This window comes from Symsagittifera roscoffensis, chromosome 1, assembly GCF_963678635.1.
Source record: "Symsagittifera roscoffensis chromosome 1, txSymRosc1.1, whole genome shotgun sequence".
Classification (NCBI taxonomy): domain Eukaryota; kingdom Metazoa; phylum Xenacoelomorpha; order Acoela; family Convolutidae; genus Symsagittifera; species Symsagittifera roscoffensis.
Window position 1 is genome coordinate 96,612,560 of NC_087062.1, and position 27,045 is coordinate 96,639,604.

General features: G+C 46.1%; 1 protein-coding gene across 1 annotated transcript in view; it reads left to right on the forward strand.

Moving 5' to 3' along the window:
• The window catches only part of LOC134841159 (uncharacterized), a 57,310-nt gene that overhangs the window by 10,598 nt on the left and 19,667 nt on the right, over positions 1-27,045 (forward strand). Inside the window, exon 2 of the mRNA XM_063856965.1 lies at positions 1,932-2,075. Coding sequence (XP_063713035.1) covers positions 1,932-2,075 — 144 coding nt within the window. The remainder of the gene's footprint in view (positions 1-1,931; positions 2,076-27,045) is intronic.

Consider the following 27,045-nt stretch of genomic DNA (forward strand, 5'->3'; position numbering starts at 1 on the left):
TTCATAACCCAGCCAGAAGTGATTATAAAGAACGAAAACAACTTCTGGAAATTAAAGAAGAGGGAGGAACACGGCTACATCCTCAAGGCAGGAGGCACGCAAGTCACCATCCCGTTCGAAGGAATAACTGCTCTTCCGAACCATATAAAAAACAGATAGGAAGAACAGGACGACATTCAACAACTTACGGAAGGAATGAGCAGACTATGAATCAAAAACAAAATTAAAAAGAAGAAAATCGTGAAGTTGCAACAAAAACTTGAGGCTTCACAGAGGAAGATAGCGATCCTCAGATCATACAATGTGGAGCTAGAAGCCGGAAGGAAGCTCTAGATAAAACCTAACTTATCTTTTCAACCTTTTCATTTGATGTTCTTTTTAAATTTTATAACTATAGTATTTAACCATTAAAGTGTTTAAATTTTCACCATGGTAACTGTAAGAATCGAACAGCTTAATTTTCTAAAAAAAAGGGGTGAGTTGTAGTATTGAGAAATACTACACAGACAAAAGACCATTGTCTTAATTGTTTATTTAACGACCCAATTCTAAATTGGAGCGTGCCATTTAAATTAAAGCCTCTTTTCACTAAATCAGATATTGACTGATTTACTCTTATTAGGACTATAAAATCTTGTTTTGAAAATCCACTCCTTTTTAAATACTTGCCCAATTTTTCTCATTTTTTCATGCTCAATATTTTAAAAGGGCGGCGATTATTAATACGTCCCTTTTAACTTAACTTGAAACAAACTGGATAAATATTTAGCAGTCTTGCCGGCTGCACTAAAATTCTCCTTGCTTTGATTTAGCATAGATGCACCTGCAATATGATGCATCAGAGAAAGTAATATGAATTTTTAATCAGACAAACTGAAGGCTGCGGTTTTCTTCAAAGAGGACTAATAAGTTGAAGATATTTGATTTGAAAAAATCAAATAAAAACTAGTTGAAAATTCCCTTATTAGAAAGGGAGAACAAAGGAGCAGGTGAAACCTGAATAATTAAAGATTGAATCAGCCGCCGGTTTATGCTTATGAGCAAAAGGACTGGCCTGAAATCTTCAGTGTTTCATTTTGCTCAGTAAGCAGCAAGTCAGATCTCTTCAGTCAGATCTTTTCAAAATAAATAATTTTTCTTTTCTGCCTTTACAATAAAATTAAAGTAGCCTTTTTTCACAAATAAAATAGAGAATAAATTCTCATTTAAAGTTCGATAAAATTATAAATCGAGATACTCGAGAGACCCACACTTGAGGAAGTCTGGACTACAAGTACCCAAAGGACTACGGCAAAGACGATACTGACGACCAAACCAGAAGTGCTGACTTGGACAAAATCAAGGGCAACCACACATACTAATCAGCCACCGACCTTAGTAAGAAGATAAAATATTGATGAACAAAATAAGATTAGCTCAACCTCCCCTCATAGGTATATTTCTTTAAGCTGTTCGATTCATTTATATAATCTAAAAACCCAGTGCTTTGTATCTAACCAACTATTAATTCATACCTTTTCTAACTATTGTTTCTACTCTACTTTTTGTCAAGACAATTTGACGATCTAAGGTGAGACTTATAATTTAGGATAAAATTACTAAGCATTCAACCAGCAATGAGCGCTTAGTAAATAAGGAAAAAAACCTAGCTGTTGAGTCGATATCTGGGCTGAAATACAACAAACACTTTTTTTTCACTTCGAAAAAGAATGACATCGGCGCCTGTAAGACAAGCGCACACGAGTTGTCGCTCCTAATGACGATTTGAGAAAAACAAAGATGCTCTATTTTCCAAACTTTGTATTGAACCACTGAGTGGTTACCACTCCTCGTGAAAACATGTTTTTTCCCAAAAGATAGCAAAAATCTTTACAACTAAAAAATATATAACAGCTCTGCTTTTCACTATGTTATCATCATTGTGTCTTCAGGTGAGTGAAACAATCGTGAAGCCTGCCACTGCGTCCACGGGATGTGCGTATGTGGACCTATATGCCTCAGAGCGGGACGAGACCGGCCAACTTCTCGTATCAGAAGCCACATGTTTTGTTTCACACGCGTGGACATACGAACACGTGAGTTCATTTTTTGACGTGTCGTTTTTTGACATGGAATAAAAAGCGTGCTATACAAAACAGTGTTTTTTAATGTGTTTTATACAGCTCATGGAATCTAATTTAATTATAAGAACAATTACATCGGTCTCAGCAGTGGCTGCGAGGGCTGGTTAGGAAGGTCGTTTCTCCAAGTTGGGCGTAAAGTATGGAAAACTGAGAGCAAAAAGCCAAAAAACTGATTTTTTATGATTTCAATACAATTGATTTAATTTAATTGAATAAAGTTTTTCTAAACATTATTTTATCACCATGTTTTTGAAAAAAGAAAAAAAAACATAAATTTTTTTTTCAAACAAACGGTGTTTGCTTAAAAACTATCATTAAAACGTTTTTTTTACAGGGGCGGCTTTTGGTTTATATAATATTACGCTAGCAAAACTATATACGTCGGACAAAACGCTTGCTAGGAATAAAGGATCTTTTCTACTTTCTATCTTAGAAAGTAAATCTAAAATTCACTGAGAAATATTTTATTAGAAAAGAAGTTAGTATGAATTTACAGCAAGTTGCCTTTTGACTCAATATTTATTTTTTACGGTGAGATTGGAGATATTTTCTCTGAGATTGAATATTATTTTAGAGAAGGGTTGGGGTGGTTGAGGAGAGTGGTGGTGGTGGTAGAAGAGAAGTTGTTGGAATGAATTCTCGTAGTTTTGAGCTTCTATTTATACTGAAATGGGGAAATCACGCCACTTTTCGTATCAAATGAGAAGTTTCTTTTAACTTCGTATTCTTTATTCGTACATTCGTATTTTACGAGAAGAAGGTTTCGTATGCTCGTACTTTACGAGAGGAATCGTTATTATTCGTATTGAATGAGAATAGTCGTTTCAATTCTCAATGCTTAAAACGTTATACGAATTATTCCAATAGCATTTCCCTTCCTTTTGCAAGGGAATAAAAACATATTTCTTTGGTGGTGGCGGTGGCGTCACATTTTGTGAACGCAATAAAATAATTCATGTTTCTGTTTCTATTTGAAATCAGTGTGCCATTCTGCCAGATGACACAGCACAACCCTCCGGCGACGTGAAATTAAAAGACTAAAGGCCTTACGAACAAAAAAATGTTGCGAAGGAGGGTCAGAATGTTCTAGAATTTTTATTTTCAAAATTTCGATTAAAGAGTGAACATTTCTGAGAAATAGAGAAAAGACGGCCATTTTGACTGAAAAGTGACGAAAATCAGAACAACACCAAATATTGTGAAGAACAGTCGTACGAGAGACGGAAAATTACGAAGCCTCTTATCGTGGCAAAAACACACGATAAGAACCTTAGAGACGAATTTTAGTGGAGAAGGAGGCTTCAGTGGGGGGAAGAATTATACCACGGAACCCTCCCGGGACACGAAATATAAGAGATAAGAGCGTTATCTCAAGAAAATCACGGGAGCGGAGGCTTGGTCCCCCAGAGAGACTGTCTATGTGAAGGGACTGTATAAACTAACCATAACAGCTGCTGTAATGTCCTAGATCTTAATTAACACCAATATTATTTGATATTTCAGGACATGAGTAGATAGAAAAAGGAAAGGGTCAATCCATCTCAAATGGATTTAATATAGAACTGTCACACAAAAACATAATAAAATAGGTTGTTTGAGCCGTGTTTTTAATGACAATCACGTAGTCTGAGGATCCGAGACTCAGCTATGTGGTTGTGTTCGCATGTAAACGAAAGCTGATCAAAAGTCGTTTGACTGATGGCCTAAAAATAGTAACTTTTTACTTTGCCCTAGACAGACCAGAAAATCAACTGGCAAGGTCGAGACGGTGAAAAACGAGTAGAATTAAGGTAACTGACGCCTGCCAGTCGTTAATAGGTGCTTTTTCTACGCTCCGTCGCTGTGTGATATTTGGGCGAATGTTACATAGACGTTTTTATGGCGCTCCTGGGTGGGCCTGTTAAAGGCATGAAACCATCATGATCAGCAAGCGTTTCAGCGACGAACCCTCCGCTTCGGGCGTATGCCCGAGTTAGAGGCCTTAATGACCGTTATTGTACTAGGGGGAAGGTGCGTACCCTCCGCCTAGTGCAATTTAGCTTTTTAACTTAGTTAACACCGAAAATTCCGGGGGCCGGAGGGTTAGGTGGGAAGTCATGAGCCCGCTTGTCCCAAGGTCCCGGGACCAAAAACAATTAAAGAGAAAGCGTAAAACCAAACAAAAATAGTGTATAACCAAGAAAAAGCCAAAAATAAATTTATTTAAAAACAAAAAAGTACAAAAAATAGTAAAAAATCCAAAAAAGACCAAAAACAGTAAAAAACATAAAGTGAGTTTATATGTTATTTCCGGACGAGATGTGATCTGAGCTTCCTATTTGTTGTTGTTTCAGATTGATTTATATCGTTTCTGATAGAAAGATTGTGTGTTTTGGTGAAGGGTTGGATACCCTCCCTCGGGTGTAATTTGAGTGTTTAAGCACGTTAATGGTGATTTTGCCGGTGACCGGAGGGTAGAGTGGCAAGCTGACCGACGTGCTCCACACTCAACAGGGACATCAAGGGCAACATCTGCAACGACTGTTGGGTATCGTTGAAGCAATTTTAGTATCGTTGGAGTACTATTTCATTAAAACTTAAGTGGTGGGGGGCACGATTGGCGCGGTCCGATTGTACCCTCCATCGATTGCAAATTTCCGAGTTAAGGGTCTTAACTCGGGTATTTTGGTGCAAAGGAGGGTATAGTACTATTCATTAACGACTATTAATAGATTAATATCCTTATTATATATTACTTATCTCCTATCTAGACCCAAGAAACACGATTTCTAGACCCGATTTTCGACCAAACTGTAGACCCCCAAATTTTCGGATATCCGAGCTTTTCCGATAGGCAAAAAGCTTTTATATAGAGAGCAGCTACGTAGTTCGATCCCCCTAACTAAAGAAACCGCGTGAGAAAAGACTCAGTAGAAGTAAGAAAAACGGAAAATTTTTGATCAAAATTTTGATAATTTTCTGTATTTTGTCAATCTGTTTTGGGGATCGAGTTTTTGAGTTTTTAGAGTTAGAGCAATAAAATTTTTTGCGTTAGGAGCGTGCTAGCATAACGTGCTCGGTTACTAGAGAAATTTTTGGGTAACCCTCCGAGTAGCTCCGTGGATAGAGCTAACGACTTAAGGTTTGGAAAAGGAAGGAATCGGAGGGTCCAAATTTGATAGTTTTTGGCCAAATTTTTGTTTCTAAACCAATTTTGATCCGGTTTTTTGCATAATTCCAGTGCCGTACAGGGCTACTACGCTCATTTCAAGTATTTTTAGGCACTTTCGACCGGAATTGCGGAAAAAGTCTTTCAGAACCTATATAGGTGGTGAAAAAAGGCCATTTTGACGAACGCGTTTTTGGCGATTTCTCGAAGACTAGTTATCCGATCGGGATAACTTTGGTACCATAAGTCGACGTTTTTGACCACTTTTCCGAATCGCAACCGTTTTTGGGTTGATTATTTCGGAAAAGAAAAATTTTTCAGAATTTGTTGGTTCGGAGGGTCCAAATCAAGAGGAACCCTCCGAGCGGTATAAAATTTTAATAAAATCACCTTTTATCCTACTGGGAAGGTTGTTTCTAAACCAATTTTGATCCGGTTTTTTGCATAATTCCAGTGCCGTACAGGGCTACTACGCTCATTTCAAGTATTTTTAGGCACTTTCGACCGGAATTGCGGAAAAAGTCTTTCAGAACCTATATAGGTGGTGAAAAAAGGCCATTTTGACGAACGCGTTTTTGGCGATTTCTCGAAGACTAGTTATCCGATCGGGATAATTTTGGTACCATAAGTCGAAGTTTTTGACCACTTTTCCGAATCGCAACCGTTTTTGGGTTGATTATTTCGGAAAAGAAAAATTTTTCAGAATTTGTTGGTTCGGAGGGTCCAAATCAAGAGGAACCCTCCGAGCGGTATAAAATTTTAATAAAATCACCTTTTATCCTACTGGGAAGGTTGACCGAGTCAGCCAACCTAGTTTTAAGCCAGGTAGACCGCTCTCAGAGGCTTTACTACGGTGGCATAACCTTTTTTCTCGATTTTTGGGGAACCCTCCGAAGTAACCCTCCGGAGTCAGCTAAACCCCTTAGCAACCCTCCTTAGTGGAAAATTTCCACGAGATCACCCAAAGAAGTTAAAACAGCTCCCCTTAGAGCTTTTAGCTTGTTTTGACGCTTTTTGAAGCTAGTGGGAGAACCTTCTAAGCGAGATCAAAAATTTTGAAAATTTTGGAGGTACCCTCCGAAGTAACCCTCCGGAGCATATTGAGCATCTTATTGACCCTCCTTAGTAAATTTAGGGGGGACCCTCCAAAGTAACTTGGGTGATTAAGATACCCTCCGAAGTGACTTGGGTGATCAAGATACCCTCCGAGGTAACCCTCCGGAGTGTCTTAAACCTTCTGACGATCTTCCTTGTTAGAGAATTGAATAAACCTTCTGTGGCAATTTGGGAAACGGAAAATATCCATTTAATTAGGATCATATTAGGATATTAGGCGTGCTTATCAGTATCATAGGAACCCATTTTGACCCGGAAATTTGTGATCAACTTTGGATTCTACATTGGGTGTATCAGGAGTACCCGAACAAGAAATTTTTTTTTGATTGTGATTTTGGTCGTGTGGTTGCCTTGAGCTACTTAATAGAAAAGTTCGGGCAATCCGGGAACAAATAAAAGAAGACCTCGGTGGGTGTATTAGGCAAATACACACCCACTTGAGAAGAAAAATTGTTCCCTACTCTCGTGCACTTGGAGCAGTCCGAGTGTGGGAGAGCTTTTTCATAGACTTTACGAATTTTCGATCAGAGGTTGCCTTGAGCTACTTGGTAGGACAGCTCGGGCAATCGCAGGGCACCTAAAAGAAGACCTCGGTGGGTGTATTAGACAAATACACACCCACTTGAGAAGACCGTGTCCTGGGCTTCGTTCTTTCGGATCGTTCCGATTGGGGGAAGTCTTTTTCTTTAAGACTAAGTTTTATTTTTTTATTCCTGAATCATCACTGCCTTTTATTAATGATTGTTTGATTTTAACAACGCAGTGACTTGATTAGAAAGTGGCCGTAAATTGATACTGACAAAAGGTCGCTGTCACCTGTAGGATATCCTTATCTGATTATTGATTGTGTTTTGTGTGTTGATTATATTTTGTATAAATTTTGTGATATTGTTATACCATACAACAGTGTTGGGTTAGCGTTATATCAATACTGAGTAGACCTTGTGTGTAAGCTTAGCTAAGCTACTAGTTTTGTCGTTAAGAAACCTGAGACACATTTTGATACTAACGGAATCGAGTAGGCAGCATTGAGTGATTTAACTAGATCCTGTTTGTAGTACGTTTGCATTGACATCGAATTGCGAATATTTTCATTTTGTTAAAAAGTATGCAGCGTAGGGACTCACTAGGATCGACTACTAAGATTCCTAGGCTAAGCAGGGGAAGCACGCGAAAATTTAGAACCAGGCGTAGCCAAACCTCATTTAGCAGCGCTTCCGACGCGTTTCCTGAGGACGAATCGATTAAAGGTCAACCTGATCTTTCAGTGACCGAAATGAGACTAAGGAGCGAGAAGAACCTCGATGGCAATCAGAGGCGGAGCGCCGAGGCCGAGCCTGCGAGCGAAACGCTGGGGGATCCCTTTGACGAGGGGGAGCGAACGCTCATTCGACCCGACTTTGAGCCAGACGAGGTCCTCGAACGAGAGGAAGTCGAGAGGACAGAGGAGACCTCAGAGCGTCCCGAGGTCGAACCTCGGGAAGAAGTGTTATACAGAGGAAAGTCCAAATCAGAGACTAAGAGCTACGAACGGAGAAAGGAACCTCCACATCCGACGAGTACACACTCATCTTTGGCCAAACAGAGCAACAACGCGATGATGTCGAGTATGAGTCCGGGTGAAGAGCAAACGTTCTCGAAGGCGAAGAAAAGTTGGAGGTCTTTGTACGATGAGCGCATGACGTCGTTGCAGGCCGGAGGTCTATCTTCTAGTTACGACCAACCGGAAATAACCCATCCGGTTGTGAGCTTCACCCCGTGCCCAAGGAACGACATGAGTAGGGAGGCGTCTTCTGCCTCGCCGACCAGGCCCATGTCAGATGGAATAACGGTGGGAGCGTCATCAACGTTTGACAGACTGATGACGTCGATGCACAAGCAAAAAGGCTGTGCGTCATCGAGTACTAGGCTACCGCCGCAGTTGACCTCGTCTTCTCTAGGGCTAACCCCGCCATTGGGGGCAGCTGGTGACATAAGTGACATGTTCGCTGGTGTGATGAATGGCCTGGATGAATTGAGACGGGACATGACTAAGAAAATAGATCAAGTTGACGAGAAAGCTCAACACAGTCGAGAGGAGTTGAGAGATGAACTAACGCACGTGAAGTCGCAGGCGAGGTTTGATCAGGCTCAATTGATTCGTAACACCGATCAATGCCTGGCTGAGAGCCTGGCACAGGCAAACAAAGAGTCAGAGGAAAGAGAGGCTAGGATGACAAGAGAGATCGAGCGATTATTGAATGATCATGATAATACCTACGCCCAAACGATGACTGGCCTGGAAAAGAGGTTGGACGCCAAATCTGACCTAATGATGCGGAAGCTTGACGCGGTCTTGAATGAGAGCACTTGGTGGGAGAGTTCCGACCCAAGGGAGCGCTCACGACACGCGAATGATGGGGAACGCATGGGCAGCAACGCCAGGGCTAAGCGGAGCTCGAGAACGAACTACGAACCTGGGAATAAGGAGCGGCCAAGGGCAGCCCCGTCGAGGCCTGGCTGGACGAACCCAGTCCCGCCTGAGGCAGATGCTACCCAAGAGACAAGATTGCCAACTGTGCCACAAGTCAGCTCAGTACCAGATCTGACTACAGTTTCACAGGACACAACGATGTATGCCTCGATGTTCGAGCCCCTGAACATATCTCTTGAAATGTTCATCACCAAACTCTCGAAGTCAACCGAGAGAGGAGAGAGGTCAAGAAGGACACTGAAGAAGCCGAAGTCATACAAAGACGAGTCCGACGGCTGCATTGATACTTGGATAGAGGTAATGAAGTTACACTTTGAGGAAGAGAATCTCTCCAAGAAGCAAGAATGCAGCGCGCTGACGAGCAACCTTGAGGGTACCGCATTAAATTGCGTAATGGCGAAAAGAGCCAATGAGAGAGACAGCGCCCGCAAGATATTCGACATCCTGCTGAATCGTTTCGGCTCGGGAGTACAAGGACACCAGGCTATGGTGAAGTTCGAAAAGAGGCGTCAAAGAGATGACGAGTCCATAGATAAATTTTTGGATGACCTCGAGTTGCTTGGGAGGAGAAGCAATCCCGATGAGAGGATTTCCGAGCGAAACTTGGCGATTGCCTCGAAATTCATGGACGGAGTAAAAAGTGAGGAGCTGAAGACGATGTTGGCTACACACTTCACCCTATCACTAGACCAGGTACCCACGCCTGATGATTTGCGTATGAAGTCACGCGAATTTCTACTCATAAAACCGAGGGCACAGAACCGTTACAGTAATTATGGTAACTATAGCGGGACAAACACTGGTGCGAACTCCAGTTGGTACAAACCTCGCGATGACATGGATAAGAGGAGATCGTGTGCGGATTGTGGTTCGATGGACCATCACGTCTCCGCGTGCTCTGCGTACAAACAAAACATGAAGGCAATAGGCTACTTTCTCGATGACGTTGACGCGACCGACGAGGATCACGAAGAGTACGTCAGAGGGCTCATCATGAAGTATGGGCCGAGGTGTTTCTTCTGAAGTATGGGCCAAGCATCCCCGCCACGAGGAGGCGCTTTCGGGTGTAAAGGCCAGTCGAGCACGTCTGATGAATGAGGCTGAATCTCGGAAAAAGGAGACGACCCCGAGCACCTTCACGACCAAAAAGGTTAGGACATGGCCTGACGAGGTGGTAGCCTCGAACCTCGAAGAAGAATCGGCTAGCCCACTCAAGGTGGATTACGGTCTGGCGGCACGGACAGCATTGCAGAATGTCAAACAAGATCTAGCCACGAAAGAAGTGGAGCAAGGGGTGAGGTCGGAGCTGGAGAACACAGATCTTCGGGAAACTCTCAATACTCTGGGAAAGACGACGAAAGTAGAAAACAAAGAGGAACCCAGGAAACAAGGACTGAAGCTGAACGTTATATCTGGTAGAACTTTCGGCATGACGAAGGAGGGGACGAAAATAATGTCCATTATCTCAGTCGCGGGGCACCAGGTGGTCAAGAACTTGAGTGAACCATCTGAGATTACACTAGTCCACCTGGGCATCTATGCCGACTACCTGAGAGAGAAAGATCCCAAACTGGACTGCAGGGCAGTGCGAGCGCTGCTCACAACAGGAGGTCCAAGGCTGATGAAAGTGGATGGACATTATATCAATGTCCACGGTCCCTACCCGATTCTAATGAATGTGGATGGCATCAACATCTACACAAAGGCTCATGTAACTGATGCGAGTGATCAGATTGGCCGGATATACATTGGTCAAGAGGAGCTGAAGGTTAGACGAATCGGACACAACGCGATGCTCGAACAAGATGCCGTGCACATAGGTTGCGAGGCTGATCTGGCCGCACACGTTTTGGACGTGCAAGGCAGACAACTCTCAGTAAAAGGACTGCTAGACACGGGAGCAGTGGTTAGTGTCATGCCAGTCAAAACTTGGACCGATATGGGTTTCGAGAGATCGGACCTCATACCGACAAACATTAGGTTGGCAGCTGCCAATCAGGGAGCAATCTATGTGACTGGACGAACTCCGATCATTTCACTGCAGCTCGGAGGAAGACATCTTTGGATGAGCTTCCTAGTAGTGGAGAACTTGGACGAATCCGATCAGTTCATCCTAGGAAGGGATTTCGTACGCAACTTTGACGTCACGATCGATCTGAATGACGGGTTGATTAGGATCAAGGATCCTGAGAGAAAGTATGAAAAGAAACCCCTTAATAAGATTTTAATTAACCAGGCCAAGGTGCCGATTTTTCTGGATCGGAAAGTTAGACTAAAACCAAACCAAGCCGTAGTAGCGACGTTTAAGATGAGGAACTTGAATGAACTCAGCAATAACAGACAGGTGTGTCTGGTACCAAACCCAAACAGTAAAAGCTCGGCTATTTTAGGAAGAAGCTTCTCACTCACTCAGAGCGGACTGTGTGTGAGTGTGTTATTGAACACAGAGGCAACAACAGTGACAATACAGAGGGGAAAGAAGCTTGGCTATGCTTTGCCTCTGAACACAGACTTTCAGAGTGTAGAAAACTTGAAAAAGTTTGATGTAACTAAATGTCCATTGCACGCGAACCAAGAATGTATTATGAAGAGGATAATTGAATTGAAATCTTCTGGGAAATTGTTTTCAATGAAATCGGAAACAGACGATGGGCTGTCTAGTTGTTCCAACTTCCCTGAGAGGCCGACAGAAACAGAGTTAGCAGCTGATAAGCCAATCCTGCCTGAGATAGAACATTTGAAGGGTAAAATATCAGATAAGGAACTAGAATCGCTCAGAGCGGTGCTAAGTCGGAACGCAGACGTTTTTTCGAAACATAAGGCCGACATAGGTTGCTGTAACTTTGTAGAACACGAGATCGAGATAGAAGAGGGCTCGGTACCTCATAGAGAAGGGGCGAGAAGAATGACCCCTCACAAGTCAGAGGCATGTAGGAAGGAAATCGAGATGTTAATGGAATATGACATGATCGAGCCGTCGAAGTCCCCATGGGCTTGTGGTGTAGTCATGGCGAAAAAGAAAGGGAACTCAGATTTTGCTGTGATTTTCGTTATCTGAATGCAGTGACTATAAAGGACGCATACCCGATCCCCCGCATAGATGAGAGCCTATCCAAGCTGGGAGATGCAAAGTTCTTCACGACGCTGGATTTGGGCTCCGCGTTCTGGCAAGTGCCACTCCGAAAGCAAGACCGAGAAAAAACAGGCTTTGCATGCGAGCTGGGATTGTTCCAGTGGAAGAGGATGCCGTTCGGACTGTGCAATGCGACGGCCACATTCCAGCGACTGATGGCCCAGGCACTCACGAGCGTCACTAAGAAATACGGGAATCTCATCATGTGTTATGTCGACGATGTCGTGATTGCGACACCAACCTTGGAAGACCACATAGAGAGGTTGGATGAGGTGTTTTCTTGCATGAAGCAGGCGGGTCTGAAATGTAAGCCCTCTAAGTGTGAAATCCTCAGGGATTCCATAAAGTATCTGGGCCGCCTGGTAGACAAACATGGTGTGAGACCAGATCCTGAAGCGGTTGAAGCGGTCCTGACCTGGAAGGCACCCAAAACAGATAAACAGCTGATGAGTTTTTTGGGATTTGCTAATTATTATCGAGAATTCATCAAGGGGTATGCTGACAAAATATAACCCATGCAGCGGTTGATGAGAAACAAGGGCAAAAAGTTCACTTGGACTGATGAAGCACAAGTTTCATTTGAGAACATCAAGCGTGAACTTTGCGAGGCACCGGTCCTCGGCATGCCAACAGAGAAAGGGATGTTCGTACTGGACACGGATGCATCAGTGGTTGCGATATCGGGCATACTCCACCAAGAGCAGGAGTGGAACGGGAGAACGGTTCTTCGTCCGATAGCTTACGGAAGTAAAGTCCTGAGTGACACTGAGATGAAGTACGGCGCACCAAAAGCGGAGATGTTCGCTGTGATCACGTTCGTGGAAAAATACAGGGCCTACCTGGGGAGTGCTCCCTTCAAGTTACGTGTGGATAATCGTGCCCTTGCCTGGCTGAAAAACTATTCGATGGACCAAAGTTATATTGGTCGTTGGATCGTGCGCCTGGACGGGTACCACATGATTATAGAGCACCGCACCCGTGACAAACACCAGAACGCAGATAGCCTCAGTAAAAAGACAGAATTTTATGAGCGCCTCGAAGAGAAGCAGGTTTTTATTTCTGGACAAGGAGACCTACGATAAACTGCCACTTACTAAGTGGTTAGACAAGTCAGGGCATCCTATACCCGGACATCCTGACCTTCCCGTGGAAACAGCCGCGGAGATAAAGCTTTTAGCCAGAGGCGAACCCGTTCCGTTGGATCTGCTAGTCCGATCCAATTTGGTACAGCAAGAACTTACCAGGCTGGGTATAAACAGCATGGCTCTACTGAAAAGGACGGTGAACGTGGCGCCGGATGTCATGGGAAAGCTCCGTGACTTGTTGGACAGGGAAGTGGATAGGCATGATCGTGAGTGGATGGAAACCATGCAGCGGTTGACTGTCACCGAGAGAACTGAGAAGAGGCCAGTGTCCAACCGCAGTAGAGGCGTTGAACGGGATTGCAGGTCGATAGTCAACCAGCTGGTGACCTCGATGCCAAAGGAAATCTTGTTGAGAACTTCGCTCACTGGACATAGGACACTGAATCAGACCGAAGTCACTGAGGAAGTCAGGATCAAGTCGAAATCTAGCTTCGCTAGGAGAGTGCATTTCACGGATGCAAGAGAAGAATATGAGCCGAGCTCAGATTGTTCATCCGGGGACGAGACAATGTCCGGGGAGTCTGACAGCCTCGAGCCAATCAAAGACTACTTGTCTGATGACACCTTTGAACCCGTACAGGACGACTTGTCCGGGGAGAGGTTGACGAGACCACCTAGGGACAGAATTTTGTCCGGGGAGTCGGGTTCGAAGCTACCAATGGACAGAGTTTTGTCCGGGGAGTCCAGGAACATCTCAGACAACTTGGAATATGATGTTGGGGAACCAGTCAGCTCAAGTGTTGACTCGAGGTCTCAGTCCTGGGACAACACGTCTGAAACAACTTCCAATTCCGATATGTCAGAGATTGCAATCCACTCTTTATTGGTAGCCTGGAAGCAGCGCGGGCTGGACCGAGAAATTCATCAGGATCCAGACAGGGACAGATACACCTCAGATGAAGAGGGCACAGTGGTGGATAATGCCGCAGAAGAGCTCGAACTGATAGCAGTTTCGAAACGCCCAACCAGATTGCTGCCACATGGTACGGTCGTTCGTACCAATCTGGAACCATCTGTGCAAGAAGCAACGCCCTTGAAAAAGATATGGTGTGTCAAGTTGATGGACGATGCTCATGCTCCGGAAATAATGAGCGGGCAAATGAACGTGGTAAAGACGTATTTGAAAGCCAGGTACAGGCTGTCGGATCTCCTAAGGGCCCAACGAAACGATAGAATGACGAGCAGTCTAAAGAGGTGGATCGAGCATGGAGCACCCGACAAAGGGGACTTGGAAGAAGACAGCTATAAGATCTTAAAGCAATTTTACCTGAAGAGGAAAGACTTGTTGTACCTGAACAAGGATGGAATCGTAGCCTGTAAACGTAAAGAGGAGGACAAGGTCCTTTATAAATACAATTCGATAGTGTTACCACAGTTGTACCAAACCGAATTGCTCTTTCGTTCACATGATCAGATGGGTCATCAAGGCGTGGACAAAGTATACAACAGGATACAGAAACGATTCGAATGGCCGGGATTGAAGAAGGCTTGTGAGAAATGGATAGCCGCATGCCTGTCTTGTCAACAGGCAAAGGATCCCAGGAAACTAAGGTTCCCCCTACAGTCAATAGAGTCGTGGGGTTTCAACGAAGTGGTGCAAATTGATCATCAGAAAATCTGCATGACAGCAACGGGCTACAATCAGGTGCTGGTGGTGATCGACCATTTTACGAAATATGCGGAGGCAGCACCCTGCATGACAGCATCGGCGGAGGAAACATGCGATCATTTGATAAATGTGTGGATAGCAAGGCATGGCTGCCCTATCACGTTCCAATCGGACAATGGCAAAGCATTCGTAGGTGATCTCACGAAAGAGTTAATGAAAAGGTCGCAGGTAGCGCAGGCCCACTCGACCACTTATCACCCGCAAACGAATGGCCTTGTGGAGAGGCAGAATCGCACACTGGTATCCATGTTGAGAGTCTACTGCTCACGCTACATGGATGACTGGGACAGGCACTTGCCACAAGTGATGGGTGCTTACAACAGCACGGAGCATTCCACCACGGGAATAAGTCCGCACATGATGCTGACGGGTCACGAAAAAGCACTCCCGTTGACGTTCTTCTACCCTGAATATGAGGGGAAGAGGACAGCACCACAAACGTACGTGCGGGATGTTATTAGAAGACAACAGGACCTCAATGACTTGTGCAGGAGGAACACACAACAGGCGCAAATTAGACAAAAAAGGAGGTTTGATAAAAGGACAGCCGATGCGAAAGCCTACTCAGTTGGTGATTACGTCTGGGTGTTCCAGGAAGTGGTTCCACCAAAAGGAACCAAGAAACTGCTAAAGAAATGGTGTGGCCCATTTCAGATAACAGAGGTGCACCAAGGAGGTCGTTTTTATCGGCTGAGCACTGGAAGAGCGGCTCATTACGAAAACATCAAACCACACAATGCCTCGTCAGAGGACTGGTGCATCCCAGCGGACATGCAAGAGGGAGACTATTTAATAGTGGACCCTGCTTGTGAAGTGAATGAGAGAGGTACTCGCGACAAAATTGACGGGAACGAGGTAGTGGACCATTGCGACCTACCACTAGACCTGGAATTGACCGAGCGAGTAGAGGTGGACGACGAAACTCTACCTTATGCCGAAGAAGACTGGGACTGCCCGGAACAAACTGAAATTGACAAAGGAACACAGCCTGATTTTCCTCTCACCATGGAAACACGCCAGAGTAAAAGGGGAAAAAACAAGAAGAAATACAATCCGTATGGTGAGGATTTCGTTGTGGACAGGATAGTTGTAAATGACGTCATGGACTCACTAGTGGGGCTGGATGAAGTGGCGGTGCTAGAAGAAATCGACTTGGTCAATGATATGGATCAGGATTGTATCGATGATCGATCAGAGCCGGAAGTGGAGTTCGAACCAGAAGCGGAACAGACTCATGAGCAAGAACTAACTAACTTGCGCGTGCTCGAATGGCTCCATGATCTGCCGACAGATCCAAAAGAAACCATCCTGACAATTCAGGACGTCGATAAGGACGGCATCAAATACATCAGTCATGACAACACCAGATGTTCCTCTACGTGTTCCACAATCCAACCTCGGTCTCCTAGACTTTGGGCGATCGACGGGGACGTCGATGGATATTTTTGTCCGGGGAGTGGGGGTAGGACTCACCCACACCGAAAATCTCATAATAAAAAAACTGAAATCGGCAAGAGAAACCGGAGAACTAGAAACGGAAGGCGAAAATGCTAAAAAACCACCATTCGGACAAATTTTTGAATCTTATTTTGATTTACCGAACCCTTATTCAAGTAATATCGTTATAACGGACAGCGATTTCATACTTACGGAACGTACATGTGCGATAGCGATAACGGCGGATGTAAGCTTCAAAACAGCACTAGCAGCTGATTTTAAAAGAGAGTACAAGAATGTCGAGTTTTTATGGAAACAGAAGCCTGGTGTAGGAGGAATGATAGCGTTGCCCCCTGTCGCATCACAGATACCAGGGAAGTATTTGTGCTTTTTGGTTACGAAGGCTACTGATAGGCAACACGTGAATCCGGAGAGCTTGGTATTGGCCTTGACTCGACTTAGGGATTTCCTGGTTGAGAGAGGTGTGACTTCTCTCTCGTTACCAGTTTATGATCCCAATAGAGGGAAGCTACACCCGAGAGAGTTGTACGCTCTTGTGCATGTGATATTTTCAGAAACTGACATTGAAGTTTACTTACATAAAAAATACTATCTGAGTATATGCTAGGGAATGCATTCAGCGATAAGTGGTTTTTATTAAGTCAACTTGATAGAGTTTAGGATTAGGTCTCAGATTAGGATTAGGTTCAGTTTAGAATTAAGTTTTATGTTAGGATTAAGTTTTAGTGTAGATATGTGACATTTATGTGTTATGTTATTCTTATGATATGTTTTATGTTTTATGTCATAAAGGACCTGGAATACTCCAGGTCATCGAGGTGACAGCACTCATTGGTGCTACCCTGACGCAAATAAAGGTGGACGATCCACCCTGGTGCTAGAATTTTAAATCAGAATTGAAAAGGAGAATTCCAATGAAGAGTTTTAAAGGGTTGATTGATGTCCAATCCGAAAATGATAGTTTTAAGTCGCAAATTGTTTTTTAGATCTTGATTGATCAGGAATTGTTTACTGAATTCACTTAATCAAACGAAGAAACTACACGAAGACGAAATTCAACACGTTAAGAAATGGGTGACACGAACGAACTCATGGAATTCCTCTCAGCGAGTCTAGGAGCGACTCTAGACGAGATCTATCAGCGGCTGATCGATTGTGATTTCACACGAGAAGACCCGGGGTTGGCGATGTTTGTGGTCGCACTCCTCAATGCACTGGGACGAGAGGGTCGAGGGAATCGCCCTACAGAGGTCGTGTTGATGTTGGCCTACGGTGAGTCCGGGACCGCCGAGAGAGGTCGAAACCGATTGATGAGATGGCGACGTGGAGAAATGTCTGGCCACGACCTGGCTTGTGAGCCAGGATTGGGTGAACAAAGGGACCACCGGCTAGGTGAGATCCCCTTGCCCGTCCAGCCTGCGCAGCCACTCATCGGAGCGAAGAGACAGCGTGATGGGCCAGGCCCGTCACACTCGGTTGACTCTCCTACAGCTGCTCCTCCTCCGAAGAGAGTGAGAGTGAACGAGATAGAGATCCAGTCGTCGGAGACGATTGAGACACTGGAGAAGAAGGAGAGAGATCAGCACGAGCTGTGTGCCAAACTTCAGGAGTACAGGGCGATAGCTCGAGAAAGAGACGAATGGAAAAAGAAGTTTGAAGATCTGCAGGTGGCCTACAAGGAGAACGAGATAAAGCACCTGAAGGAGCTGTATATGGCTAAAGTGAGCCAGGTATCACCGGAAGTTCTGGCAAGCATGAAGTCCTTGGAAGGATCCAGCGATACGCGCCCCAGGACAACGACGCAGGAGCTGCGCGCATCGAGAGGGCCTGAGGCTCTGGACATACGTGCATCAAGGGGACCCGAGGCTCCTCAGCAGACACGACCGCCTGCTTCGAGTCAGAGGTACACGATACCAGACCCTGCCGACACCTACCTAGCTCCTCAATTCCAGGAGTCATTTAACCAGGTAGCCAGAGCCACAATGGATGAGATCAACAGAGGCACTGAGCGGACACTGGTTAGGATCGTTCCTTCCCAACGTCGTGATCATTCATCAAATAGCTCGGAGCGAGCAACACGCACGATAGCGTGCTCTGCGCCTGGCGGAGTCTTTCAGAAGTCTCGCGTGGTAGACATTAGGAAGAATCTGATGACACGTCATCAGTTCACGCAAGTGCCAGCCGAGCATCCTCGAGCCTGCCTGAATGACATGAGCTGGAACCCCGCCACGAACGACCAAGTAATTCCCCCAGGGAGTCGCCACTTGATCATTGGAGACAGTTTGGTAAGAGATCTGAATGAGATCTTCGTTTATGGTCAGACTACCATTCTGTCCTTTGGAGGAGCCTCAGTGGCACAGGTGATCAAAATGATGGAATTCCAGAGCGAGGATCACCTGGATACATTGATAATAATGCTGGGGACCAATGACGTCTCGAGAGCCCCCGTGACTCCGGAGAGCAAGTGGGAGCCCCTATTGGTGTGTCTCTTGAATGAATTGAAAGAAAAGTATAGACCCAGGCTCGTAATCTTGTGCACGATACCACTGAATCCTTTGGTGGGCACCATGGTTGCAGATTTCATGAATGGCAACGTGACGCGATGGAATGAAATGACCCGCAGTCTGGTGAGAAACAACCCTGGCGAGTTGCGAATTCTGGATCTCGAAAACATGCTGCGCATGATTGATCACATCGCGCTCACCAGAGATGGAGTGCACTTCAAGACCCAACGAGGGAGACACTGGATTAATGATGTGTTTCAGACACAGTTGAAGGAAGCGGAGCAAGAGTCGAGGGCGACCAGTTCTCTGGCTCGGACCAGTTCGACTGGAGGAAGTAGAATAAGGGCGACCGTGCCCGAATCCCTCGTCAACCGTCTAGGGCTCTTGGCAACGGAGACGGCTGCAGCTGCAACCGTTGTTCCGAGTTCAAACGTGACAGACAGGCTAGGAACCGTCCCTCCTCCCAGGCCGCAATCGATTGGAAGCCGACTCGGGAGATCAGGGGAGCAGAATAACAGGAATAACTCCCAGACCGCGTCTAGGAGGAACGATCCGCCTGCCACGACAAATCCTGCCTCAACAGCAGGACCGTCTACGAGTACCGTGCCAGCTGAGGGAATGGAATCAGGCAACGGGCTACTTTGGAATAGATCAGATCCTAGTCATTGGGGTCAGTACAAGACGGACATGTCGGCGAAATTGAACATGAACACCTTGACGTGTCGGGAGGACGCAATCAGAATGACTGGAGGAGAAAGTACCACAGTGTCGCGACTTTATCGGATACCGGGCGTGGATTGGCTGCTAGCTGAGCAGGAGAAATTCAGCTCCTCTACCTCACTCCAACATGTAGACTTGAATGGATTGCCTCATGACAACACCTTTGGACCTTTGAACACCCGGTCGCTCATTGATGTCAGAGATAGGACCCGGGAAAGGACGCCACCTGCTCGCAAGGGCAAATTCCAGACAGACAACAAGCCCAGCAACAAACATCACAAGATGTACAGGCAGTTTGCTAAACCACCTGGTCAGACGCCTGGCGAGTATTCGAGGGATTACCCCCGGACGACCACGGTGGTGGGTGATGACAAGAGATATGAAAAACTGAAGGCCCCAATAGGCGACGGCCTGTTTGCAGCTTATGATCCCTTGGACATGAAGGCTGCAAAGTATCTGATAGTGGCCAGCTCTGATTATCTCTACACGCCCCGTTCGCTATTCTGGCCCGATGTTATTTTCCTGACGGCGCCTAAATTAGACTGGGGACAGGCGATAGGCATGATGATAAGTGTGCGAAGAGTGGTCAGCATGGAGCCGCAGGTGATAGTGGTTGCGGGCTCAAACGATCATCTACAAAGCAGAGGCTTGTTGACGCGTCTGACGGATGGGTCAATCCCGAGCAACGAGGTTATAGGGGAGGCGATAATGACATTGCTCTCGTCGATGGCTGAAGTGGAGACGGCGGCGAAACAACGTTTCACCCAAAACGTAGTGAAAGTGGTTTTTGTGTTGTCGCCAGGCTATGCTGCATTGCCAGAACCCCTTCAATTTGTGTACACGATGGTCACAACGATAGCTGAAGGGATATTCAACGTGATAATACCTGCCCCGAACAGAGTGGTAGACCCAGATAATTACTACCCGTCCCGATCTGAGCTTCCCGCCGTCTGGGCTGACATCTTCAATGCCATACAAGGGCTCAAGGATTGCAGCACAACTAGGTTGGTGCTGGATGAGGTTCTGGGGTTGGAACTGTCCAACTTTGCCAGATTGCTGAAGTTAAGACCAGGGGTGGATGACGATCATCTGTTAGTACAGCAGGTGGCTGATGATCTCTGGTTCAGACAGATGGATCATGCAGAGAACGAGCAGGGAAGGATGATCAGAAAGAACATGACGTCAGCGGAGGAGGACCTGATGGCAATGGCTTTGCGTACGAAGCCGCACAACAACGTATGGTTGTATTTGTCACCAAGGCTGTGCACCTTGGGTGAGGACGCGTTCGAACATGCGCCGGCAGTAATTAAAGAGATATGTGTGTATCTAAAGAATCTGTTTGATGCCCGGGAGTTAGCCGGAGGCAAGATGTTGAAACTAATGCAGGATGTGAACACGATGTCGCTGGACAAGTTCCAAGCTGACGTGCTGGCCACGAAGGCACAGTATGAGCGATCAGATGCCATCTTGGGTGGAATGGCAGTGGGATGGACGCCATCCTTCCTGTCGACGTGCTATCCGAAGGCATCTAGGAACCTGATCGCGAGTTTCGTCAAGGACATCAGGAAGTTGTCGATTGGCCTGGTGCTAGCCTTATACGTGACATTTGGTCATGAAAACTTTGTGAAAGGACCGGCAAACCTCTTCACCCAAGCGTTGGCAGATTTGAGACTGGACGGACTCCTGACTCTGATTGCCATGACCTACGGTCGACTGGGTGACTTGCTTGTGCTGTTACGTTACCCTGAACAACTACAGGGACCCAGTCGTGAGTTCAATGCACATTTGGAAACCGCCTCGCTCAGGAAGATGAAAGACTGGAGGACTCTCCTGCTTCAGTACCTCTTGCAACAGAACAGAAGCGTCACGGGAGAAGACAAGGTAGCGACGAACGCAGGAGAATGTAAGCAGTACTGTGGCATGCCCTTACTGACAGACTTGGCTGTCATGATGCGAATCGATCCGTTGGCTCTGGTCCACGGACTGCGGGAATTCGTCACGGTGGTGTATGGACCGGTGGTAGCTTTCGCGTTCCCGGACGTACAAGTAAAGGCATACAGGAATTCGGTGTTGCATGTTAACCTGGTCTCAGTCGTGGATTGTTCCGTGCTCAATTGGGTGGAGCAGAGTGAACTGAGAGGGCTGGCTAGCGACGATAGGCTGTTCGGAAGAATAGCAGAGCTAGGTTGGGTGTTAATGGACTTCAACAACCACTTCAAGTGTCGGATGGGCCGTGAGGATCTTTCCCACATCCAGTTCAACCCAAAACTTTGGAATTTGAGACCAGTGGTGAAAGATACAGGAGAGGCTGTGAGAGTACCTCAATTGCCAGGAGCCTACACACATGCGAAGGAGAATCAGCAGACATGGCTTCCTGGGTCCAGGCCGCTGCCGGACCAAAGCCCTCGATATCCACCGATAAGAAGGATGTTGTTGGGAGTCACATCTCCCATCATTGCCCCTCGCATTGGAGCAGCTCGTGACGCAGAGAAGAGAATGCTGAAGTGGAGAGAAGGGATGGAGCCGCGCTTCATCAGCTGGAACGCTGCAGCCGCACACACGTTCGACTTCACATTTCCTGATGCTTGGAGCAGAAAAAGATCAAGGCACTACCCTCCAGGAGACCAGAGGTCTCAGCTGAAACATGGAATGAAGTGTATTCTCCCACAGATGACTTATCGAGACTGAAGTGGTCAGGAGAAGCGAAAGTAGTGATGCTGGAAGTGGCAAGGGAGAGCGGAGGAGGCTCATATGTAACGATAGAAGACCTGGCTCCACATGGCGAGGAGTTAGTAGAATTCCTGGTGAATGATGAATTGTTTTATCATGCAGGAGACATGACCGTACCGGCTCGGCCGGATTCGGGCACAGATGCGCGACAGGGACCCTCGGGACCCAAGCCGAAGCCTGATGCGGACGACGACGAATCGATGGACCAGGACGATAAAGATGACGAGACCGGCGGGAATAAGACGGAAAAATCGGGAGAGACCGATCTAGGAGCGTTGGAGAGGGACTTGCTAGAGTACAGGTTCAGTGAAGACGACGATGGGGAAGTCGATGGGAGTTTATTGCTAATGACACCATCATCTTTTATGTCCCCTACAAAGGAGGCGTCGGCCGATCTATCCCCGATGGACCCAATAAGCCAGGCCAGAGAGTGCCGAAGCAGGGATCCGCAGAGACTGCTTCATGAATCACCGAGGAGGAGGAAAATTGAAGAGTCGATGAAGATATCATTCCTCAGTACGTTACCAGAGGAGGAATGGGAAAGATATCAAATGGAACTGGAAGGCAAGACAGGAGCAGCCTGGAGCCGAGTGAACTTCATGGAAAGTTCGTGGGACGTGATACGACGATATGGGACACAGTCCATAATGAAGGTGGGATTGAATCAACCCATCATGCGCGAGGTCCTGCAGAAAATAGTGAACTTCATGGAGTCGGATGTTCTGACCGAGTCAGTTACGGAAGACAGTGCTGATGATCAGCAGGGCACAAAGAAAGTACTTGTTAGACGAGCCAAAAAAGGGCTGAAGAGACTGAAAGGAAGGACAGGGAGTAGAGTCGTGAATCAGAAGGTGGTGAAGTTAAAAGCCAAGACAGTGGTGACCTCTCTGATTAGTGCGGGTCGTTCAGGCGAGAGCGGGCAAGGAGATGATGCGACACCAGCTGGGGGAGAAAAAGAAAACCTGATACCCCCTATGCTCTTGGCAGGTCTGACCATAACTGCCACGAGGTCGAAGAAGATGGCGCGAACCCTGGCAGACACTAAGTTAGAAATGGAAGTCATCAGTCAATGCGGATCTGGAGGACTGGAAGATTATAGACCCTCGCGAATCAACATGGCCAAGTTGAAACTGGAAGGACAACTCGACGTGGTCGAGTACAGTCGAATAACTGTGCCGGAATCGGTCCACATGGGAGATCCGGCAGGGGGTTATGTGGAGATGTTGAAGGCGAGAAACTCCGCAAGAGGGCACCTGATGGCTTGGAGCGAGAAGCGAGCCATGCAAGAATATTTGAAAGAACTTACGGAAAACTCTAACTTGAATCCAAAAGAGTATGGCACGGTAATGTCGTCAGAAGCAAACGAGATTGGATTGGAAAAACTGCTAGAGATTTCTTGGAGGGCGGCCCTCCAGAAATACTTTGATGAGACGATGCATGCACCTGCGACGGTGGCAGCATACCTAGCTCATCCGTGTGCAAGAACTGATCTACAAGTACGACTGGCTTGGTGCTTGATGGGCACCAAGAAGGTGGAATATGAAGCCAGTAATGATTCGAAATCATGAGAGCAGGAGCTGGAGTTGATGGAAGCTCTGCGAGCATTGATTTCAAAAGACGATTCTGCGATAGCATGGGCTAAGCGAAAGGATGCCCTTTGCTTTGTCAGGTTCGTGGTGGATCGTATCCCCACTCCTGTCTTAGGAGAATGCATAAAAATCATTCGGCAAAAGGGAGTGGGTTGTGAAAGAAACTTCCTTAGGGCATTATTAGAATTATATCAGGATATGCCGTTGATCGTGCCGAACAGGGAGTCGAATGACATGGAGAGCTACCGCAAGTTGGAAGAAGTGAGAAGATATTCCAACAAAGAGTTGAAATTTAATCGGGAGTTGATACAAGCAGTCAGAGGACAAAAAGACTTTGCAACACTAGGGAAACTGAAGTCGTTCCAATATGTGTCTGGCATGCCGGGGATGGCGTATAATCCCTTCGTGAATGAAGAAGCCAGGGAAGCGTACTTCGACTATGAGCAAGTCATAGTGCTCAACTTCTGGGTTGAACGGATCAAGGAGATCGGAATGCTGATGGTGGAGCAACCCAAGCTGGGAATTATTTTGGAAGAACGAGTGATCGAACCCTCGATTCCCGAGCTAAAAGGGCAAGTGAGTTTTGATTGTGGTTCTTGGGACGGTCCCTTGAAAACCAGTCTAGTAGCAATGTGGGAACTCATGAAGCCTTCTTGGTGTCCCCATCCTAACGCAGGCTTAATCTGGGACATGACCGCGGATGTCATGTTAGACCGGGATGATGACGCGAGTTTACATGATTTGGCCATGATACACCATCTGCTGGCCATGAAGTTGACGAAGCGGAAGAGCAATCCAACCACGGAGCTCTCTGAAGAAAACCCATCGAGCAATTGGTTGAAGCAAGGCACATGCTTGGCTCAACAGAGTGGGATGGAAGGGCATGTTTGCAACTTGGGACACTGCCTGATTACGCTGAGTGAGCAGCATCGACAACTGGCACGATTGTACGGAAGATTGAGCATGTCAGATAAGAGTGTCATGGAGTTGGTCGCAGACTGCCATGGGGTGACGGACGTAAACTTGATCACAGCCTTGGGATTTTGTAGCATGACGAGTTCGATAGAATCGCTCGAGCGCCTGGAGCGTGCCCATGAGCTAGTGACGACCCTCAGCGTGGAAATATTCCCTGGAGCATTACAAACAGAACAGAAGATTGGAGGATGGAGAGAAGCTCTAGAAAATGAGATGAATCTGAAGGATAGTGAAGCCTATCACAGACCTACTGGTTCAAAATATATGGTGGGTTCAAGCTCCGCACCATATTGCAATAGCAAGTATCCTACGCACATGGTGGTGATGGATGCGAGGACGCAACAAGTGTTGATTGACCAACTTTTCTCTGTGCCAAAATGCGTGAGGTTAGCCAGAATGTCAGAAAGGTCATATGACTTGTTGGCAAAGATCTTTCGGGCAGTCCCGAAGAGATCCGAAGGCGAGTTGCAAGACGTTGTGGGTGAAGAGTTCATGAGACTGAACGAAGGTAACGTGAGTGAGTTCCAGAGACAGAAAGCGAGTGGAGCGTTACCCACTGAATTCCCCACTATAGAAGAGAAAGACGATTTACATAGAATTCTGATGGAAGTGGAACCGTTGCTGGGAGCCTCAGGGTATCGGACACGAAGAAACATAGTGAGAACGCATGGGGAGTATCCTTGCCATTGCTTGGCGCAGACGTTGTGGTACCCCAAACGCGGGAATCTGATCCTAGTATGGGACGTGAAGGAGTTGTACTCTACGGGGTTGCCCGATCAAAATCAACAAGTGTCAATCATGGTGGTTAGTGCCATGCTGGCAGTGAGATGGTTGGAGGCTAACGCGGACACAAGTGAACAGGAGACGGCCGTGCCGACTCCTGAACAGCTGAGCAACGTAAAAATGAGTCGTGAATTGGATCTTTTCAGAACCACCTGCAAGGTTCTGAGAATACCTAAAGCCATTGAAAGAATATGGTCAAGGCAGAGATTGATGCCATGGTTCCGTGCGGTGATGACATCATGGATGTATGAACGCGCGAAGCGTCATATGTCGAGGAACACGGAAGCCTATCAATCCTTCCAGCTAGACATAGGACCGGGAGCCTATAAGAGAGCTTTCCTGACGCACAGAAACGCGGTCACCACGGCGGTGAAGCGAGTAGCTGGAGCGCCTTGTGTAACTGAAAATGAAAAGAAAGAGGTCTTAAGAGCTGACCTAGAACGAAATGTGAGCTTATGTCTTCACAACAGCTTTTGCAGGAACCGGGAGCAGAAGGTGAATGTGGACTTGCTACCTTGTTGCAAACCGAGGCTGTTGGAACAGGAGAGTTGGGGCACGGCCCGCAACTCTATGGACATGTTAGAGAAGGTTCTGGAAGATAGTGACGCTGAACATCAGGATGGAGAAGCGATGGAATGAAGATGATGAACGAGGAGAACAAGTGAAGACGTGAGCGAGAAAAGAAGAGAAGGAGAAAAAACTTGATTGTCTTTGTGTGTAAAAACTTGAACAAATCAACCAAGTTTTGATTATTGAACTTGTGAAACTTTTTGTTTTGATCTAGTTTGGTCAGACCAAACTTTGAAAATTGTTGCAATTGTTAAAATTGTTGAAATTGTTGATTTTAGTTATGACTATCTATGTATGTATATAAGGAACATAGGTGAGTATATTTACCTATTTATTCACGACTGAAGTTTTTAACCTGTGTAAGACACAAATTCACTGTGTGGCGACATGGTGAGTTTGAGTAAACTCGCTCTGGAAGGGTGGGTAACTCAACAACTTTCCTAGCCACAGAGTTTCTTAGTTTTAATATTGAAAGGACCGCATAAATGACTGATTATACTTGGTGAGTGAAGTTAAGTTAATTTTAACGGGTGCGTGGCCGTGCCACGTCCCACTTTTTAATCACAGAGAGTGAAAAGAAGTTTTATGGCGAAGATGACATAAGTAGTCAGAAAAGAAATTTTATCTAGGACACTCCTCATGGTGCAAATTTTGTGAAAATGTTGAAAGGCAGTGAGATGTAGTACGATGCCATTTGTGAACACGTAGTGAGTTGAGGTGGAGTAGATAAATTTCATTTTCTTATGCGATTTGTAAGATTGGTTACAGAAAACTGGACAACTACTTGACGATAACCCGGTGTTATGCGATCAATAGGGACATTGATGGAGACTTGTCCGGGGAGTATGTGCCATTCTGCCAGATGACACAGCACAACCCTCCGGCGACGTGAAATTAAAAGACTAAAGG